General features: G+C 35.4%; 1 protein-coding gene across 2 annotated transcripts in view; it reads right to left on the bottom strand.

The window, feature by feature from the left end:
- Positions 1 to 19,226, bottom strand: part of LOC124369727 — a 46,642-nt gene extending 27,416 nt beyond the window's left edge. Inside the window, exons 1-3 of one of the 2 annotated variants that reach the window (XM_046827786.1) lie at positions 19,159 to 19,226; positions 18,784 to 18,909; positions 4,682 to 4,795 (exon numbers count right to left, since the gene is read on the bottom strand). In XM_046827786.1, coding sequence (XP_046683742.1) covers positions 4,682 to 4,795; positions 18,784 to 18,898 — 229 coding nt within the window. In that variant the 5' untranslated portion in view covers positions 18,899 to 18,909; positions 19,159 to 19,226. Of the gene's footprint in view, positions 1 to 4,681; positions 4,796 to 16,018; positions 16,192 to 18,783; positions 18,910 to 19,158 lie in introns of those variants that run through there. The other variant, XM_046827787.1, reaches the window with a different exon arrangement.
- Positions 19,227 to 23,809: the final 4,583 nt, after the last annotated feature.

Raw genomic sequence — 23,809 nt, 5'->3', positions numbered from 1 at the left:
CAAACTCTCCACTCCCCATTACTCCCTTCTACAACGAGACCACCAGCAGAGCTCTGACCAATCCAACTGCCCAGGGCTCACCAATTATTGCCGACAAAGAGAAATCTTTTTTAGGTCATACACAGCAGGGGAAAACACTGCCTGACAGTGCTGCACCAAAACATAAGAGGGCTATCTGGCAAAGTAAATAGACTCAACCACCTGCTTAATGAGACATCCCCCAGCATTGTAGTTTTTCTAACTGAGCATGGTCTTTGCCAAAATGAAATCCTTAATACAAAATTACATGGTTATACTCTTATATCCGAATTTTAGCAGAAACTCAGCATAGACTAGGGGGTACAGCTATTTACTGTAAAGGGGACAAATCTTACAAGTAACACAGAGGCTATTGAAATAAATAACTTCTGTGAGGAACTCCTCTTTGAGGCAGCACTGATACGTATCACGCTATGTGGTAGTGGGAAGCAAATCTATGTTTTAGGAGTATACGACCCCCGGCAGGAAACATAAGAAATAGCCTGGACGCCTTATCTAACATTCTAGACCATACCAAGCTCATAACAAATTGTTCTTACTAATGGGTGACATAAATATTGACAGTCTTAGAAGTAACAATCCTGGCAGTGTAATGTTTAATGATGAACTGACCATGCAAAAATATGAGAGACTTTGCACTCCCTGCAACTCGTGTCACAGCTGAAACAAACACCTCTATAGACTGCATATGTACTAGTATCTCAGAAGAAAAAGTTGCTGCAACCATCTTACAAACTGGTCTCTCTGATCATACAGGCAGCTTTGTAGTGTGGACTTTATTCATGACAAAAAATACATCCATCAGTCTTAAGCGCATACTAGGGATAAAGGGGGGGGGGGGGGGGGGGGGGGGGGGGGGGGGGGGGGGGCACAAAAAGGGGGGGGGGGGGGGGGGGGGGGGGGGGGGGGGGGGGGGGGGGGGGGTAAAAATAGGCAAACAAAATCTGGAAAATCTCAAATCTTTACTATCCATTAAGAACTGGGACATTGTCAACAATGCTGAAGACGCAGAAACAGCCTACAACCAACTTCAACGAGATACTCAGCATTGCCCTAGACATCGCCTGTCCAAAGAGGAAAAGCAAAACCAGAGTTGGCAGTAAAGCCATCACATTACTACGACTCAGAGTGTGCAGAGATGAAAGTCTCATATATACGAGCTCTTAATATTTATGAAACAACAGGAAAAAACACTAGAGACAAAGAAGAAATGGTGAATAGAAAAGAAATTTTATGACCAAAAAGCTAAAATTGCTGTGTCATAATATGATCAAGCAAGTGCTTCACTTCAGCCAGTGATACAACAGTCAAGGTGGTACGTCTCATGAAATTGTAAATAATATAGATTTAAAAAATGAATACATTAAATGTGTTAATTTATTTAACGTACAATAACAATTGCTTATAAATATTGTAAGCAATTGTCACACATTCATTCAGTTGTGAGTGGATATATAATTTTGATGTACCATTCGCTACAAAAACCCACCTTCAAACTGTCTGGTATCATTTAAAAAAATAAAAAACTATAGTGTTCAATAACTCAGGATTAAAAATATAACCCCACACCAAGATTAAAAAATCCACCAATCTGAATACAAGAATATACTTTATATCTTATTAACACGTTCGCTACCGATATGTTAAATAAAAAACATATATATAGACCAGCTGTCCCCATATATGCGCCGTACGGTTTTTACTCCTGGACCAGCGTCCCACATATGAGCCAGCTCGGGCCCGCTGATACAGACCGACGGCGCATATTTGGGACAGTGTTCTATTGTTACTAATAATATCCTGACAAATCACTGGTCTATTTTAACGGTTTAATATTTTCGTATCGGTCTCTGGGGGTGTCTGGCGCAAATATGGGACGGTTGGTCTCTGGATAAGTCAAAGTCAATGACCTGTATTTACGGTATATATTTCACTGGTCTCAACAGTATTAGTTTGTGAAATGCTCGTCCGGCCGCGCCACTGCAGCAGAGCACGTGGTTCACTAAGTTTGAGGTTATGTTCAGTGAATGAGGTTACGTTCTGTGAGTAAGTTTACGTACTGTATAAGCTTCTATCTGATTTTTTATGAACATGGATGCCAAATAGAAAACGAAGGCGTGTGTGTACCAACAGTGAGATTGACCGTGAGTTAATTGATAGTGACAGTGGACACTGAAATAAGTTCTTTTATTTTCATCAGATGGTAACAGTGAGTACATTCCAACCTCTAACAGTAGTGATGATTCTAGTAGTGAAGTAGACCGCAATGAAGTTGTTACTGAAGTAGAGGCACATGAATATGTGCAGAATCAAAATAATTTTACCGATGATGTTAATGTACAGTTCGTTGCCAATGAAGTCCACAATGATCATATCAGTATTAATGGTTGTTGGACTGACACGAACAAAGTCCCACTAATTCATGATTTTGTGGGTGAAGAAAAAGTGAATTATACAAACAACTGATCCAGTTGAAGTGTTTGGCAATATTTTTGACACCGCCCTGTTAGAAAAAATTGTCACATGGACAAACACCAGAGCTGGAATCATGCGAGGGACACCTCTTTCCAAACATGCTCATCTAAACTTTTGGGAAAATGTTTCTGTTGAAGAATTGAAAAAATTTTTAGGTTTGTGTATGTTGATGGGTAATGTAAACCTTCCATCTATAAAAACACTATTGGTCCAAGGACGGCTTATATGAGCATCCTATTCTTTGGCCGGACCATGTCCCGCAATCGTTTTGAATGTATTTTAAGATGTTTGTGTTTTTATGATCCAAACATAGACTCCACAGACAATAGGATGCATAAAATTGAGAATGTCCTCAATGATATCTTAGCAAACTCTGTTAGGGTTTACAGCCCTGGGGAAGTCACTTTCTCTAGATGAGGCTATGGTCCTCTTCAGAGGCCGACTGTCGTTTCGGCAGTATATAAAAAAACAAATCACACAAGTACGGTAATAAAAACTGTACGAACTGACAACATCTGATGGATTCATTTTAAATATCATCATCTACTTAGGAAAGGGGACACTTATTGACAAAGAAAAGGGCCACGCCTTTGAAGTTGTGAGAAAGTTAATGCAGAACTACCTCGGCAAAGGCCACATAATCTTTCTCGACAATTTCTACAACAGCGTGGACCTGGCCGAGTACCTCATGACCAACCAGACTAACATGTGTGGTACTCTACAGTCAAATAGAGTTGGGAAATCCGCAAGTTGTGGTGCAAAACAAAACTGAAAAAGGGGGAGTGTGTGAGCCGTCAAAGAGGTGACGTTACCAGTCATGAAATGGCGAGATAAAAGAAATGTTTTGACTATTTCAACTTCAAATGGCCCCGAGATGGAGGAAACAAGAACAAAAAGGGGAGAAGTGATCCAAAAGCCAGCATGGTTGTTCGCTACAACAAGGGTATGTGTGGGATTGATCGCAGTGATCAAATGATCTCTTATTATTCCACTCCTAGAAAGTCTCTTCGGTGGTACATAAAAATATTTTTCCACCTGCTAGATGTATCACTGTGGAACAGCACATTTATTTTTTCCAAATTGACAACGAAGACAACCTATCTGAATTTCAGAGACATTATTATAAAAACAATACATTCATGTAGAACCCATTCCACGGAAACCTCGCCCCACATCCGCTCTTCACAGACGACCTCATGCTCCTGTCAAGCTGGAAAAGCGACTGAGGTGCCATGTCTGCCGAGAAGCACACAATACAAGGAAGCAAACCTTTTATGCCTGCTCTATTTGCAAGGACTCTAAAGACAAACCATTTGGCCTTTGCATGCCAACTTGTTTCAATCTATGGCATGAGAAGTAGGCCCAAACATCCAATTTATCTCAAGTACACTTTTGTTTGAATTTATTTTGTAATCTTTGTAATGTAAAAGTTTGATTTATATGTCTTATAAAATATGTAAAATAAACTTGTTCATGGAATAGGTGTGTTTTTTTGTTAAAAATTATCCTTGAATCTAAAGTATTTCAACAAATTAAATAGTGGCTCATATTTGGGACACTCGGTCTATGATACCATTTTGATGCTATAGACCGGACCGGCTCATATATATGCGCCGTAATAAAATAATGCTAAAAACGCAAAAACTGAAAATATACATCAAATATATATATAATTAGGGTTATTACAAAGTATAATAACCTATTTAAACAAAATCTTACCATCGGTCTGTGATGAAGGGCACACCAATATTAACTTGGTCTGTGTGTAAAGATCGTATTTCTGACGTCCGGTCTCTCGTAATAACACCGGCCGGCGCATATATGCGCCGCTCGGTAGCGAACGTGTTAATAATGAAATGTTTGTACTCGTAAGTTTTAAATAGGATGGTTTATTACCTTAGTAAGGAAAATATCACCTATTCCTTGGTTACTATCAACTAAATACTCGATCGACATTAATTGTGGTAAGTGGATAAACAATATACATCACGGACTATTTTCTACATAATACTTGTCAATTGTCAATTGTACGTCAAATTGTTTACAAAAAAAAGACATGTAAAGACGATTATAGAGACAGAAAACATTATAAGCAGTTAACCACTCCAGTTATAGTTTAGTCTAGACTAAACCATAGTTAAGAACAAGTCAAACCAGGAGTATTTACCTTCAGATGTTCCAAGTACCATCTCTTCATCCTCGTATTCCATGGTCATGCTACTGGGACTAGGAGTATCTATTGGTTTTTTTGCTCCATCATATAGATACTTAAAAGTTTTATCTGAAAATAATTTATACAAGTCAGTCAACTTATCAGGACATTAATTTTACATATTTAATCTTACTGATAAAATTCAGCTGAAGGCCATCTAAGAATAACTAAGAGTAGTAACAAAAAGTGAAGAGAAAGCAGCTGGCCAGATGGAGGCACCTTTCCAAAAGAATTCAAGATGATAATTGAATGAGTTCATTATTACTTAAATAATTTTCTATGAGTAATCTCTATTTATAAATTTAGTAATTTTATAAGTTTTCATGCGTTTTGCAACATCCCTGTTAATTTTAAAACAAGTCTATAGTACTGGAATGTTTTTTGACTCATTAGTCATTACTGCCTAATAGTTTGATGAAGTCTATTGTAACTTGTTATGCCTAATTATATACATAACGTCACAGCTGAATCTGCCATGTCAACCCGATCAAGAAAACACAAATCTCTGACCACACAGGTCTCGGAAACTTACTTCGGTCAAAAAGCTTATATTTCCAGTACCATAGTATAGTTTGCCTTGTTGTTCTGACGAAGAAAAAATAAATATATTTACGTAGGACCGAGATGCCTACTTCGGTTAAAAAGTGCCTACTTAAGACGGTTTAAATTCACTTACCTACTATGTCACAGTTTAGCTTGCCATATTGCCTCGATCAAAATACTACATACATTGGATTATCTAGTTCTCGGAAATCTATTTTGGTCAAAATCGTGTTGAAATAATAGAATTTGCCTTGTCCTGATGAAGAAAATACACACATAAGTAGGAATGAAAAGCCTATTACGACCTGGAGGGAAGTCCTACCTACTTCTTATGTACTTTCGGTATAAGAGGGAAATCCTTATTAAGATTATGTAACGTTCCAAAATAATCATTATTAAAGTTTTGCGTTACCCTTGTTTTTTGGACTCTAGCCAGGGAAAGAATGAATCGTTGAGGTATGTTAGTATTCATTTCTCTGTTTTTCCATAAGCCATTGTTAAAATGTAAAATCATAATGTCAAGGATGCCCACCAGTTTAAAGTAACTTATGTGAAAACATTCATAACTTTGTTCGTTAAGGTTAGTTTTATAACAGTATTTAATTCAGTAGATGATTTTAATTTGTCACTGGTGCAATCTGGAGTAAAATTTATATATTTATGTTTTATTTACTATCTGCATTACACTACCGATCAAACAATGTTTACTTATTATTGATAAAATTTAAATGTAAACAGATGTTTCAGAAAGTTTGTCGAACTATAGCTGTCAACAGCTGTTTAGTGTCAGTTTAATTTGAATTATGAAACGTAAAAAACTACAATTTTTTGAGAATTCCAAAATATTCCAGGAAACTTTTCTTAACTTTTTGTTCATAAAAACCTTCCTCGGATTTCAATGGACATTTTACAAAAAGAATTAACCGAATTGGTCCAGCCGTTCTCGAGATTTGCGCTTACCAACACATTTTTCGATTCAGTTTTATTTATAAGATTAGCAAAATAAATAGTTTTGTAATAATAAGTATGAATAATCACAACATGTACAAATCTCTAGCATAAGAACATCAAAAGACACATCAAAAAAAAAAAAGTTTATATTATATTGTGAGTTGAAGACATGGTTTTTTTGTGCTCTGTTTTGGACGTAAAAAAGTAGTGAGTCTTAATGTATGATTGGCACAAAAGTGTAAAGTAAATTTTTATAAATAACACTTAGGTATTAGTTTCAAGAATTGAAGTGACACAAGAAAATTATCCATGAAAAATTATTTTATTTTCCATATAGAACAAGATTGCTTGAAATGAGTTTGGAGATAAGAAAGGTCTGTAATAGCGATAAGAGGAGATAAGGACAGGGACCACAGAGCTGACCTTTGAGCTGTCCCCAGATTGCAGGCAATTAGATCGGTCTGTGTTGTTGTCTTACATAAATCCTGAACAGCCTCTGAACATAATTTCTGACCACTCTAAGTCTGCCAAATAGAGTATAATTAAACAGATCCATTAAACCTTATTGACATTTTTTATTAACATTTTTTTATTGACATTTTTTATTCATCGACAATCTCCATTCTTTGACCAGAGTAGACTGCCAAAACTCTTTAATCACAGATACCATTTCATTGACAAATTCCACCCTTCCTAACCAGACTAGCCTGCCAAAACAGCAACAACAGCTGCAATTTTATTATTATAATAATTATATTAGCACAATTAAATAGCATGGCACCCAAATTCAATGAAGGCGACAAAATCTTTGCTAAAATTAGGGGCTATCTATCCTTACTGGCCAGCAATTATTGACAATGTAACACGTAATGAAAAACATACAAAATATAATGTAATATTTTTTGGAACGAAAGAAACAGCCTCAGTAAGTGACAAGGATGTCTGTTTATACTCTGAGTATAAACACATACATGGAAGACCTAAAACAAATGATTATAGAAATAAGATTTTCAATGAAGCTCTAAAAGAAGCAGAAGCCAATGAACCATCGACAGCTGAACACAGCACAAATAAGGTGCTGAAGGAAGAAGAAAAACTAGACACTAAACACTATTGCATGGATAAAAATCCCAAAAAAACTCAAGGACACATGTCTGGAGAACATCTGGAAGAACTAGAGAGGAGTTTGCTTGAAAACAACCTGGAGGACGATGAAAACAACCTTCAAATGGCTGCCAAAATAGGAGCCGCGCTTCTAGAGGAAAACAAATTACTGACAGAAGAGAACGGTAAACTTAAACAACAGCTCGCCAGCCTTGAAGCATTAATTGAAGAACATGAACAAAAGGAGGAAAACTACATCTCAAAGCTTGAGCATCTGCAGCAAAAAATTGCAGACACAGAACTCCAAGTCGGAAAAGGAAGAGATCAGCTTGCAAACATACAAAAGATATTTGAAGACCATGACAAAAGTCAAGTATCCCTAATTGAGGAATTTGAAAGTAAAATTAAAAAACAAGGCAACATCATCATCTCACTAAATAGACAACTACAGAAGCTGGATGATAATTCTAAACAGTTTTCACAAAGTGAAACTCAGACAGACTCTCCTCAAACAACCAATATCCCATCAACTCTAACTCTGAATCCAAACTCTATACAGACAGAGCTAACCCAACTAAAGCAGAGGCAAGACAGAATGGAAAGGACTGTCGAACAATTGAAAACACATCTGCAACCCCAGACTGTCGACTGCGGACCAAACCCCAGACGTTTGGTGGATGTAAAAACATCAAATAACTATGTCCAGATTTCAGACAACATAAAAAATTGCAATCAAAAGGTAAACGACTCCAGAGAGGTGGCACCAAACAGCACCCTGTACAGTGTTTCTTTGCAAGTGGTAAAAGCCACGCAAAAAACCAATACCATTCAACGAACAAAATTGAAACCCCTCAACTCTGAAGTACAGTGGACCAAGAAACCCCCAAAAAACGCCATAATAAAACCAAAAGAGGACTCTTATGAAGCATTCTTTGTAAAGCATATAGAGTACTATAGAGAATGCATGATGAAAGATCACAAGCACAAAGGAGAAAAAAGTGACTTGTCAGTGCTTGTTGATGGCACTTCCCCAGCCTCACCATCTGTGCCTCGGGTCACCATCCAACAGACTCCACCAAAAGCCCAAGACATAACACCCTCACACATTGAAACTAAGAGCACCGCAAACGTCAATATTACAGGATTAAAGACAAGCTCAAATTTTTTAGACATAGAACAGCCAAAAACTGCTCCACCTTAACTATTCTCCATCAAAACATTCAAGGAATCTCCAAAAAAATAAACAGACTCCTTCATATAATAGAAGAAACAAAACCTGAGATACTAATCTTTTCAGAACATGGCCTAAAACAAGATCAAATTGAAGAAAATTTTCAAATTCCGTACTACACTTTAAGAGCCCACTATAGCAGAGAAGTCCACAAACAAGGCGGTGTAGCTATTTATGTCGTAGAGGGCTTGGAGGCACATACTGAATCAATCGAGATACACCAGCTCTGTGAAGAACTCACGTGTGAACTGGCACTTGTCAAGATTAAAATAAAAAACTTCACTATTCAAGTAATGGGAATATATAGATCTCCAGCAGGTAACATTGATGATGCACTGAACATATTGTCACAATCACTGGAAGATACCAAAGCCGAGAGCTCGCCACTTATTGTAATGGGAGATATAAATATTGATAATATGAAACCTGACAGGAATACAGCAAGGCTGAATGAAATACTCGCTCTTCATGACATGACAAGGATAGACTTGCCCCCTACCAGAATAACCCCTCACTCGGAAACCTCGATTGACTGCTTATGCACCAATCTTGACCCAGCAGACATCATCACAGATGTAATAAGCACTGGACTCTCAGACCACACTGCCCAAACTTGCAAAATTCTATCCACAAAACAACCCCAAAGGCCACAGATCCTACAAAGGTGCTTAAATCACAGAAACCTAAATGAACTTAAAGCCCTTCTTCAGCAAGAGGACTGGGAACCTGTTATGCATGCCTTATCAGCAGAAGAAGCATACAACATCTTCAACACAAAACTGTCACTGGCACTCAACACAGCATGCCCCAAGATAAGGAAAAGACCCAAACCTAGACCTAAACCAAAACTGTTTTCGGATAAAGAAGCACTGCAGCTAAAAAACAACTACCTGGAGAGACTGCAGCAATACAATGTGACAGGTGATGACAATCACAAAAAGAAAGCAGCCGAAATCAAGAAATCCTATGACCTAAGGCTCAGATCTCTACGGAAACAAGCATCCGAAAATTACATCAACAATGCAGACAATAAATCAAAGGCCATATGGAACATTATTAATAATGTGAGAGTCAGAAAAACGCAAAAATCTGAAATAAAACTGCGGATAGATGGCAAAATGGTCGATGATGCAGAGCAAATTGCAGCCCATCTGAACGAATTTTTCACCAATATTGCTGACCAAACTCTGGAAAATGATCAAAACAGGGTAGTGACAATGGGCCGTATACCAAGATCTACAAATCACACACTGACCTCTATGGCCCCCACAAACGAAGCAGAAATAAAAGACGCTGTAAGAAACCTAAAATCAAAGAATTCCTCTGGGACCGATGAAATATCATCTAAGCTCTTAAAGCACTGTGTAAATGAACTCTATGCCCCACTGGAAATAATATTTAACAAATCATTTGCCCAAGGTCAATTCCCAACAGGCATGAAAATCTCAAAGGTCTATCCAAAGTACAAAAAAGGATGCCCAGCAACAGACAGCAGCTACCGACCAATTTCCCTCATTTTAACCTTCTCAAAGCTCTGTGAGAAAATAGCTCTTAAAAGGCATATGTGGTACAGCTAAAGAATGGTTTAAAAGCTACCTGACTGGACGACAACAACTGGTAGAACTACAACACACAACCAAAAATATTACGACAAATATCCAATCCAGCATGCTGCCGGTAACCCGAGGAGTACCACAGGGCTCCGTTTTGGGACCGGTGCTCTTCATCTTATTCACCAATGATATGCCCCAACATCTACAGGACTACTGCAGTACCATAATGTATGCAGGTGACACCACCCTGCTGTTAAGTGATAAAACACCTGAGAACCTAGCTATCAACTCATACATATCCCTAAATTCAGCCTACCAGTACTGCCATAACAATGATTTGGTTGTCAACCCCACCAAAACCAGCCAAATGGGATTTGGATATCTTAATCAAGAGGTACCACAGATTCCAGGTGTCACTATGGAAAACAAAGTAAAATTCCTGGGCCTAACCCTTGACAGCATGTTAAACTGGACCACACACATAGACAACCTTTGTAGAAAACTGAACTCCAGTGTTTATGCAATCAAACAAATCAAAGCCATAAGTGACCTAACTACAGCAAGAACAGCATATTTTGCACTCTTTGAGACCCATCTAAGGTATGGCCTTGCTGTTTGGGGAGCAGCCTCTGCAACAAACATCCAAAGAATTTTGCTAATACAAAAGAGGGCCATCAGAATCCTGGCTGGACTACAGAGACTGGACACTTGCAGAGGTGCTTTCAAGTCACTTGGAATCCTAACTATCATCAACCTATACATACAAGAAACAGTCATGCATGCTGATGGACAAAACATGACAAGGGGCTCTGATATACACACGCACAACACCCGCAACGCACAACTCTACAGTCTTCCAGCACACCACCTAGCTCAATATGAGAAAAAAACCAACGTATACGGGAATTAAATTCCTCAATCGACTGCCCAGAAACCTAAGATCAAGAAATGGGATTAAATTGAAGATAGGACTCCACAGCTGGCTGGCCGAACGGCCTTTCTACACCATAAATGAGTTCCTTCAACATGGATAGACTGTCCAAAAAACATCTCAATAAGTTTTAACGAGTTATGTACAACATCATTGTAAAACTGACACCATTTCTGTTCTTGATGAACATGTAATAAAGAATATTTTGATTTGATTTGATTTGATTTGAAGACAAAATAAAAGCAAAGCTGGTATATTTAACATTTAATTGGTAGGTAGGTCAGTAAATCTACTCTCCATATTTAAGATAAAGGACATAGTTACAGTCTAGAATCCTATGGAAATGAATAATAAACACTTTGAAAATGGTAACAACTAGTCTAGACATGATTTTTTGCCAGCACTACAACATGCAATAAATATGACTCAGTTATCATATTACTATTACTGGCAACACTATTGTTACATTCACTTGGTGTTTACTCAAAGTACATAGACTAGAGAGGAAGCCAATAGTTAATATTAGACAAGAGTTGTTTGCACTAAAACATTTGAAATATACCGTACCTAAGCAAACCTAAAAATAATCTGACTCCTATTCCAAAAATTGGTTTACAACAATTGCTACACTTTTTAGCACAAGTTGCGATCCATGTGACCTGCTAGCTTGTAGTTAAGAGATTCTTCTTTATTTAAACAACAAACACATGCAATATTTAGTTTTGAGAAGTAAAATTTAAAACAGACTTTTCTTATGAGGGAAGAGTGACCCTTGAGGGAGCCGAAGAGGTAATTCAAATACGTTTGTTACATGCGATAGCCTATTCTTTCTTTATACAAGTCTCGACTATAGTGTAAGGCTTAATAAGGGTACTGAAAGGCAGAGTAAGGAATCTTTCCTAATCACTGTAAAAAGTGAGATAGGGATACCCTGCTAGAGATTATAAAAGAACGGATTCTGCCTTTTACAACAATACTAAGCAACTGTTGGAGAGCATACAACTGTCTGGGCACACCAAGATTTCATAAAGCGCATTGTGCGTCTGATGGGGTATACGTTGTTAAGCATTTGGGTCAATCCATATGACGGTTACTTTATCATTTTAAAATATTTTAATCTTTTATGTTTTTACCATACTTATAAGAGGTTCAAAAATTATTTTTAAAGAACTTTATCTTTCGTCATTTATTTAAGGCAGCCATTTTTGTTCACAAGAATCCGGTGATTTTTTGCTTTGAAGACATTAGCGTTAAATTGATTATCTCTGGATTGGATTATGCTAGACCTTTCAATCCAACACCATTCTTTTCATAAAGATCTATTCTACAACATTTGTTATATTCTTTATAGCTCTAATGGAAAGTTTTATTCCCAAAATAACCTAAGTTTATAGAGTAACATATAATAGAGTTTCAGCCTATACAAAGAAATAAGTGTGCTTTTAAAGAATAATAATAGCTAAGGTGAGATACGTAAATGTAAGTTATGTGCAACGGTCAGATATTTTTATAAAATTTTTTTAAATATGTATGTGTAATTTTTGCTTATTTTGAGACCTTTTATATATAATAATAAATAACTTATAACAACATTCCATTTTAGATATTTTCCAATAACTTCATTTGAGTAATTTACAGTATTAACATGGGCGGAAACACACTTTTTCTTTACTTTTGAAAATTCATAACCTTGCTCTGTGTCAAATAAAAAAGTTGTAATTCCTATAAAAAATTAATTCAATTAAATTATTTCAAACAAATTAAAATCATGTATATGGTATTTGAGTAATGGCTGCTAGAGACGAGAAATACTGTTACTTGTTAATAACCCAAAATAACGTGTTGAGGTATTATGTTCAAGTAACCTGTTACCATGATAGCATGTTCTATACAAAAATTTAACTAACTCACTAAAAGTAACATAGACTGATAAACTAATAAAGTTATAAATGTGCCAATTCGAATTTTCACTATACAACACAATTGGGTACTGCAAAGTCCTTATCTATTATTTCTTACTAGCCTATACACATATACATATTAGAAATATAAAAAGTTAGGATAACCTTTACAATGGCTCACATAATCTAAGCTTGAATTTGGGGACTATCTCGAGGGATATATTTTATTTCGCCAGAGGTGCAGAGTGGGCGCCACTGATACCTACACATCCCAGATCGTCCAACTTCTCCGACGTCAGATCACATTGTACAAGTCAGGACGTGATCGGAGGTTGGGAAAGTACCAATAATGCTCCTGGCCATCATTGCGAGTTTCGGTGGTGCCACCCCGCACTGCTGGTGGAAAAGGGAATACATCTCTCGAGATAGTACCCACATTCAAGTTCAGATCACATGAGCGCTTGTAAAGGTTATGTTTAACTTTGGTATTTACTTATTTAAACTAATCTAAACCTATTTAGCATAATAACATTCAATAGTGTAATATATCCATTCCTAGCTTTAATGCTTGGACAAAATGGCATCGTCTGTTATTGGCTACTGAGTAACTCAACAAACAAAAATTCAATATGAGAGCACCAAACCTTTCAGCCCAGCTGTTACTGAAACAACAGTATCCTGGTAATAGGTTACCACTGATACCTGTTACTGACACTGATGTGCCCATCTACAATGGCAGAAAAACAATAGTTAATAAATATTTTGTGTCACAAGATGTCAGACATGTTTATACTTAAATATAGTAAAAAGTAACTCAATTTTATACTGTTTGTTTATTGTATTTTATAAATATACATTGCTGTTTGTCTAGATTTTTATTCACCTATTATTATATTTTATATTAACAGTATTACCTATTATACTGTAATTTGAAATAACTATAATATATCGACGATATATCATTATTATCGACGTTTTCTAAAATATTTGAGAAAGTTGTTAATGAACAACTGTTAAACTATCTGTCGGAAAATGATTTTCTTGATAATCAACAACATGGTTTTCGTCCAGGCAGGTCAACAATTACTGCATCAGTAGAATTTGTGCAAAATTTAATAGAGGAATTAGATAAAGGTAATAGACCTTTAGAAATTTTTATGGATTTGACAAGAGCGTTTGACAGCGTAATTCATGACGAACTTATAAATGTTCTGGAAGATTTAGGCTTAAAAAATAAAGAAATAAATTGGTTTCACTCTTACATCAGTAACCGTAATCAATACGTTGAATTATCATACTTAATAAATAAAGACAAAATTAATTTTGTATCCGAAAAAAAACTCATAAAGTATGGCGTACCACAAGGTTCAATTTTGGGTCCCTTACTATTTATTTGCTATATAACAGGACTTTCTACAGTAGCAGAGGAAAACAAAATGTGTTTATACGCTGATGATGCAAGCGTAATTGTCAAAGGAAAGGATCCCAAGGTAATTGAAACATCATCTCTTAATTGTTTGAATAAAATTAACTCTTTTTTAACTAAAAAGAATTTGTTACTTAACCCCGGCAAAACACATTTTATACCCTTTAAAACACACCAATCGAAGTTTAATTTTCAATATGACATTAAGATAAATAACCAAAATATAATGGAGGTAGAGGAAACTTGTTTCCTAGGTCTAATAATAGATCAAAATTTAAGCTGGAATCAACATGTACAAACCGTAATAAAAAAAGCATCATCTGGCCTGTACGCCCTTAGGCAAATGGCAAACCTTTGTAACCAGGATACTTTAAAACAAATTTATTTTTCTTTAATACATTCCCATATAAGCTACGGGATCAGTGTATATGGAGCTACTTCAAATAAAAACCTTGAAAAAATTCTTATACTACAAAAAAAATCAATACGGTTAATTCTAAATTTACCATGGCAAGCAACCGTTAAACATTTATTTGCACAATTAAGAATTTTAACTGTTTACAGTCAATACATATACGATACAATAACTTACACAAAATTTAAAAATATACCTAACTATACCACTCATAGATATAATACTAGGAGTGGTATAATTTTTGAAAATCATAAATTAGAGCTGTTTAAAAAGAAAACTGAATACGCTGGTACACGATTTATTCAATACATTCCTATTAAACTATCCTACTATCCTCATAAAAAAAATTGAAGGAATCAATCCGTTTAGAAATAAATTAAAAAATTACCTCATATCACGATCATTTTATTCTTTTGAAGAATTTTTTGAGGGCTTGGGCCATTAAATATAAATAAAAATTGAGTTAATTTTAGTTGTTTAAATTAACAATATTTATGTTAAGTTAACATAAGATTTTAGATAGGTTAACTTGTATCTGTGATGATATTAGTCTATCTGTATTTGTGACACTATTCTGACTGTATTTATAATATTACAGCTTTGAATAAAGATCTATGACTATGACTATGACTATAATTTAGTTTGAATAGATATATCAAGGATTCTTTACTCATGAATATCGATGATTCGATATTATCAGTCATTCGAGTGTTGGACGCTTATTATATTGCAGCCATGGTCAAGCAACCAATTTCATTTTTATTGAATCCCTTCATATGGATTGACCTATTTTCTCATGAGTGATTTTATTGTTTACCTGTCTAGGTGGTTTGTAAAATATGAGCCCATGCTTATAGAAACAAATCAGACTATTGTGTACCCTACCTTAATATCGTACACACTTGATAGCTTTATTTTTTAGGTAAATTAATTTTTGAACTATTTTTGGAACAGTTTCTCATATCCAGAACCTAAAAAATTACATTATTAGAAAAGGCGGACATTGTTTGAATGTAAAAACTGCATATCATTATGACGATCAGTTCTTGTTTTCTGCCTTCCAAAAGGAAGGAAAAGATGTCAGTGAGAAGTAGGACATTTCTGTCCCTATCTACTTCTTGTTACTCCATATAAGTAGATTTAGATTAGATTATTGTTATTGTGTTACTAGTTGTATCAAAGTTGAAGATAACCTTCATGAGCACTCATGTGGTCTAAGCTTGAATATGGATACTACCTCGAGGGGTTTTTTCTTTTTTCACCAGAAGTATAGTGTGGTAGCTCGCATTGATGGCCAGGAGCATTTCCGATGAGTAGGCTACTTTGCCGACCTCTGATCACGTCTCAGATCATACAACTTTTCCGACATCAGGTCATGTTCAGTGACTCCTTCGGCTCCACCCCGCACTTCTAGCCAAAAAAGAAAACACATCCTTCGTGACAATACCTAAATTGAAGCTTAGATTACATAAGCACTCGTAAATATTGTCTAACTTTTTATATTTGTATTTCATACGAATCACATCTTTTTAGCCAACATCGCTTTCTTTTCGGAGGCAGAAAACAAGAACCAATCCTCATGACATATAATTTTCACAAAAGGCCTAAGTCAAATTTAAGTTTTTCTTATAATGTGGTTGTTTAGCTGGTAAGAAAAATTGTTAAAACATAGTGGCCTCCAGATAATACCAAAGTACCTTAACTTCTTACCCCTTAGGATACACATATAAACACTAAACAATTTTGCAAATCCAATTGTAGTGAACTGGTGTGTCGTAAATATTATCTGTGGCTGGGACTGATAGTGTATCTGTTATCTGAACGCTCGGGGGTAGAAGTCAGTGCTTCATTAGATATTGTGTAATGTAGTTTTGATCGAGTGAGTGCGTGATGATCATGGATCAACCATCCAATAGTTCGACCAATCGTCGAACCAATAGTTCCAATAGTCCAATAGTTCGGAATTGGTGTGTTGGAGTGTTTTGTCGAGCATGTTAAGAGTATACGTTTCGACCGAAACGAGATTACTTAGTTTCTGTACATTCTGTGGAACACACTAATGGTAAGTGTTCTCTATTAATGTCCAATTATATACGTATTCATATTAGGGGTATTCATGATTTATTAAGTTTTTTAACAGTACATAATTGCCTTTCCATTACAATTCAATTTATATTTCTGATCAGCCCCTCTAGAATTTGATATTTTACTGATAGGTACTATCTCGAAGGATGTTTTTCTTTCGTTGACATCAGCACAAGGCAGTGCTGCCAAAGCCCGCGCTGATGGCCGGAAGCACTCGTCTCAATTCGATAACAAATAATTAATTTGTTCAAAATTAAAGAAAACTTTTTTTTTAACCCTTTTACTGCCGGCCATTTTTTTATCGTACCAGTCAAAATTGCCAAAGGGGAAAATCGCTGTTGTGCATTCATTTACAAAAAATGCTGTATCTTTTTTATTTTTCATTAGATTTGCATGAATTTTTACTTTATTTACTCGTATTTAAATGCTGTTTTTTAAATAATAAAAAGAAGTTTTAATTTGAAACAAACTCATTATTTAATTTTAAAATTATGTAAATAAAAATAAATAAAAAAATAAAAATTGTGTTTGGCATCTGATAATTTATTTTTAAAATTATACTAAAATTTTGAGCATGATATCATTATAAACTAGAGCAATTGCTTAGAACATATACCAAATTTGAAGGTGCTACCTTGAAACATAGCTTCACTATGAGGATTTTCCCAAAACTGGTAGGCCTCCTCTAGGCCTACCAGTGGAAGTTGAAGGTAAACTTATCTGTGCCCTCACTATCTAATAACTCCTCATTATTTGATGGTAAGATAAAGTCAGGATCGTCATCAGTGTCATCCACATCACTTTGATTGTCATCAATAGCCCTAACACTAATATCAGAATCGTTCTCGGCATCTGAATCTGACAAATTCTGAAGGAAATTGTCACTCAGTTCGTCTTGCACTTGTACACCACCATCGATTAGACTGTTAATTATTGTTCCCTCACTCACAGGAGAGTTAGATGTAACTCTTTTACTCATTTTATCCTTGATCAACAAAAGTAACACTTCAAAAAACTTTCGATAACATTGTAAACAACAACAATGAACGAAGATTTCAGTAATCTAACCCGATCATCTGATTTTGACAGCTGTCTAGGTAGTTCGTCAATTCTAGTCAAAGACGACGAAAATAGAAATCCAAAGTTCTTCAAATGGCTTCTTTCATTATCCTTTCCTCCTAAACAACCAAAATACCGAATATTTCTACATTTGAACATAACAGTAGCCAGTAACAATAAAAAAAACAGACGTCCGACATATCAGACGTTGGTGTTTTCGGCAAAAATGCCAACGTCCGATATGTCGGACGTCGGCAGTAAAAGGGTTAAAAAAAAAGGAAAGGGCGATCCCCTTTCAACCCTTATTCAGTCCGTCCTCATGGGCCACTGGCCTGTGCGAGGAACTTATCAAACAGAATAAGGGGGAGAGTCAATACAGTACGAGGTACGTTGTTCATTTGGATCAAAATTCTGCTCATTTCAGTATTATTTTTCATTTACGTTTGCAAAGATGGCGCCGCATCCGATGATGTCATCACGAGGTTGAATCATGGTCACAAAAGGTCACGTGATGCCCAATGTGCATGTAGAACATGGAAATATTGTTCCGCGCTTAAACAGTTGTTCCATTTTTGATGTTCTAGAACTTCGTTATTTCTCATTTCCACCCCGTCAAACCGTGTTTTGTTTTGTTCTGTAGGACGATTCCAATTAGTTAATAACACGAAACTCGTATTTTGCCGCTCCGGTCCTTAATGTAACAATTACCATTTTGTTCAAGAGAATAGTAGCAATAGACAAAAAAAACTTGTATCTTGCATATCCAGACATTAAAATCACAACCAAGTAGCTTATATTGTATTTGATAAGGACATAAGAGTATGCATGCCAAGTTATGATTAGCTAGTCTATACTAACCATATATGTCATCCATTGATGGTTGACTACTTTCAGTACTAAACTTTCTTCCAGTAATGTACTGTTTCTTCTGCATTTCATGTTCACACTCCCAGGTTCTCTCTCTTTTGGCCATTTTACCTAAAACTAAAAATACAAAAAGATCAAGCTAAGCTTCAAAAATATTGAAATAAAAATGAAATGAATACACTAGGCTATCTTTTAATGATTACAACTAGGCTAGGACCTATTATCCATACGCCAATCTCAACTAAAATTTTATGTTACTGATCCTAGAAATCACTCAGAAGTATTTAAGTTTAACTGTTCATAAAGAAATACATAACATCCGTAAATTACAAATATATGAATCTTTAACACTTTTAGTACACTTACTTCTAGTCAAATCAAAATCAAAGATAACACAAACAAACTAAACTAATAAAGTTGGGGTTTTGGCGGCAGTTACCACTGTTTCTAACGAGTTACATGTCTATGCCTAGTTCTATAGCGACATAGACAACTTTCGTAATTGCAAAGAGTAAGGAATCATTTGCACTAGTTTAACTCCAAACATATTTTACTGCATGTAAGTTGAATAGCTGGAAAACAATAATGTACGTTCAATAATAATACTTTAAACTTTTTGTTCATTCTCTAATATAAAGTTTTTACATGATAAATAAATTGTTATTATTTCATTTCTTGTGTTGTGTTATTACACGCAAAGTGTAGGTAATAAATACTTCACTTTGTTATTAGAAGCGCCATAAAAGAATTTTTTCTAGTCATGCCTGCTATTGTCACTTGGTTTAAATCGTTGTTTACAATATTTTTTACTTTGTTTGGTTTGTACGTATATGTTGAAAACAAATTCTGTCACCTTTTGTGATGACGTTTTTAAGAACTAGGTAGAAAGTGAAAACCATTATAAAAATGTGTAACTATTAAAAAAATTGAATACATAGATCGCCTATTACATTTGTAAAACAATATTCCACGAATAATTAATCACGAAACAGTGGTATAGTTTATATACAAATTAATGGTAAAAAAATTGTTACCGTGTGTTTGAAATTTACACATTAAACCTGTATGGTAACCTATCTATAAGGCGTTTATATAATCTAAAAAGGGAGATTTTCTTGCCACTTGCATGTTATTCCTTATTATTTAAAGGAAACAATAGAGTAATATTAAACTTGTATAGCTAAGTCGTGTCATTTGATAACTAAACATAACGTATTTATCAATTTTTCTATGGTTTATTTGATCAAAAAAAGTAACATCTGTTGGTCAAATGTTATTGAGCCCTTTTGCGTCTTTTTAGGTGAATGAAGGGTTTGAGTTGGCCATGCTAAACTTCAACATTTAACTCCTATGTTGTATTTGTGCTAGCTCACAAATCAAATGTTGCTCCATCGCTGGTAAACTTCTGTAACATATTAGTGAGTTTTCCCTATCTTTACGATGGTAAACTATATACACAATCGTAAAAAACCAACACACCTCCTCCAAAAAATGTTGCTACTTAATTGGCCATAGCAAATTTTGTTTATATTATTCCACTAATTATGTGCATCATCCGTAATTAGAAGTTCAAGTTCAAGTTCTTTATTAAGCATGCTGACAAAGGTAACAATGCATATGCCAAGTCTATACAATAAAACATTAAATCAAAACAATCATTCTAAACTTTATTTTATAAAGACTTATCATTCAAAAAATGATCTACAGAACATAGCAGAAGGTAGCTTCATAAGTACTGCGGTTAGTAGGATCCACAGATTCGTGTCATTATAGTTAATAATAATACTCAACCGGACGATAGATCAGCAGTAATTAGTTACTAATATGAATAATAACACATGGCTTTAAAATTGCTCATATCCCAATATATAAATATTTATAAAATCATAACAACAAAACTGCTTATATAAATAATATGTATAACACAAATTAGCTATTGGAGATTTTATCTTCAATCGAAAGCTATTAGAAAGTCAGGTGGATTGAAGAGAGGATAATTCTGAAAGTTATTTAAATTAACCCTATCCATGCGAATGGCTCAGTCTAGTGTCTGAAATACGACACTGTCACAAACTTGACTCCTGGAATCTGGAGTCTACGTCAGTCTGAAAAGATAAAGAAAGACGGCGATTTTGACGTTCAAAAACTAACTCCTTTCATCGTGTCGCTTTCAGACACACCTAGACCACAAAACAGCTCTCTCTGTTTTTCCATCAGTCACCGAGAGTAATCAAGGTGAAGTAATGTTCTTATTGTCTCATTAGGTACACAATTGTACACTCAAACGCTTTTTTGGTCTAGATTTTTCTGATGTCAAAACGATGCAAACACTTTTTTATCTCTCCACTCGGACGTCGACTCCAGATTACAGACGTAAATTCTATTACATTGTCATATTTCAGACGTTGCACTAGACGGAAGGTAAAATGGAGTTAAACTTCATATTCACATTGAATAAATCCACCCACCATATCTACGTGTTATGAGCATTTCTTAAAATATTAAATACAACATATTAGAACTATCTGGTATCATTAAAAAATAAAATCAATGGTGTATGATAATAAGTTAGAATGATAAAAACGGCCCAAAAAGATTAAGAAACCACAAATTTATGCATGAGAATATATATGCATTAATTTAACAATCGAATGTTTAGATAAACAGGTTGAAAATAAAATGGTGTATTGGTAAGGAAAATAACACACATTCATTGATTACTAATCAACTAAAAACTTGATCTACACTAATTTTGATAAGTAGATAAACAATACACAAAGTCACGAGTGTTAATATTCTCTAAGATACTTTTGTCAGTTGTTCCTCAAATTGTATACAAATAAATAAGACATGAAATAAAATTATAGAGAGACATACAATATTGAAACCAATTAACCACATCAGTTATGGTTTACTTTAAACTAAAACATTGTGATTAACAGTTAAACTTGCTATTTTAAACTAGTAATATTTAACATGAGATATCCCAAATATCCTTTCTTCATCCTCGTATTCTATGGTCATGTTGCTTGTACTAGAAGTATCTACTGGGTTTTCTCGCTCTTTAGTACAGATATATAACACTTTTAACTCGAAATAATTAAAAATTGTGTAATAATTTACATATGAGATCATTAAATCCTTTTGTATAGTGCAATAAATTTAGCTTTACATAATATGTAAATTAGTCTAACACCAAATAAAGGAAACGTTATGTTTCAAAAACTTAGGCACTAGTAAACATGATTACTTCACCCCGAATAGATTTCTACACAAAATGTAAATATGATGGAAAGGTGATTCAATGCGAATGTTGCGTTTAGCTCCATTTCACCTTCCGCTTGTATTGTCTGAAATATACAGTTTTGCTTATTAATACTACAATTGCTTATGTAGCAATGTGTGAAAATTTTGCCTTTTACTTTGCACTATCATTACAGTTTGAAATTTAGACTTCAGTTGGTGGGAAATGTAATATAGTCATTATCTTAACCGTGGATTTCTAATGGAAGGTCAGCATTTAGTAGAGTTCCGAATTCCTATCTTAAGAAAGTACGTTAGTTAACTGCCTAAAGTCAATATCCTTAGCCCGTCGCTCTTTCCACTTGTGCATTAGAGCTCGTTAAACTGCGCGCTTTATGACGCATGACATGTTTTTTTTTTCAATATATATGGGAAGATTTAAGGATTCTTTCGCCGCTTTGTCAGCCATCTCATTTTGAATTAAGTATCCCCATACGTCTGGAAACCCAGACAATAGAAACTTCAATATGCTATCAAATGTGTCAATGACAACATGTCATCCAATTATATATTGTGCTTTTTATCTCGTGTACAAGAACGTTCTTGATTGCGATTAGGCTGCTTAGAGAGTCCGAGCAGATTCTTGCAATTCTATGACTGACTCTGTTAAGGGCTTTAAGTATAGCTTTGTTCAGCCGTGTATATCGACCATGCTTGAGGAAGCCCGAATCTATATTCTTTATTTGCTGTCACGAATGCAAAGCCAGTGGCAGCTTCGGTTTTTGAGCCGCCTGTGTACATAACATTGCCAGTGCCATGGAGCCAGTGTCTTTAAATGGCATAAGTAACACCAACTTATTAGTGTTTTTTTTTTTTTTTTAAGAATGATCTTGTACAGCCATTACATTAGCCTAGGGTACAGTCCATGGAGGGATATCGCATTTATGATGTTGTATGACAGGGTGATTTAATTCTCCTAACTCAGCTAGAGCGGCGAAACTCGTGCGGACTCGAAACGGGACTGGGGCTGTGTTCTCTGATCTTTTTCGTTTTTTTAATATTTGCCTTTGACTTTTAGAAAAGGGCTACTCTCTTCTGATGTTATATTCGGTCTACTGCCCTTTTTTTGTTTGAATAGGGTAGCAGCTGTGAGGTTTACACCCAAGCCCGTTTGTTTGGGGTTAGATGGGCCGATGGCAATCCCCGTACTAGCGGAAGGCATTGCGTCTGGAACAACTAAAGGGGACCACTGAGGGGCTAGCATAGAAGTAGGCAGGCTTACTTACAATAAGTTACGTTAGTCTTGGGGAGTGAGTTTGTCTTTTCTAGTACTCTTTCCGTGTTTCTGAAAACGAGAGCTTTACTTCGGTGACTATTTCTAGGATCTCATTTTCTTCCACAGATACTTTACAGTTTCATGAGCTAGATGGGTGCTTTCCTCTGCAATTCACGCAATGGTCCACATTGCTCGAGCAGTCCTTGCAATTGTGCCTATCTAGACCGCAGTGATTACATACTTCTTGATTTGTACAACCTTTATTGGATTTGCTAAACCTCTAGCACTTGAAGCATATTTTGAAAATATCTGTAGAGTGGCCTGACTGATAGCGAGAGTTAACCTGACCCTAGATGGTGTATGGGGAAGAGAGTACATCAGAATGATTCAAAAGAGTTGGCCTTTGGGATCCTCCCTCGTCCTCGTAATCCTCACCATATCTGTTACGTGGGCATCGAGCAATTCTTCCTTTATCTCTTGTAACAAGTCGTGACTAAA

This window comes from Homalodisca vitripennis, chromosome X (genome assembly GCF_021130785.1).
Source record: "Homalodisca vitripennis isolate AUS2020 chromosome X, UT_GWSS_2.1, whole genome shotgun sequence".
Taxonomy (NCBI): Eukaryota; Metazoa; Arthropoda; class Insecta; order Hemiptera; family Cicadellidae; genus Homalodisca; species Homalodisca vitripennis.
This window is presented reverse-complemented; position numbering and strand designations above follow the sequence as displayed.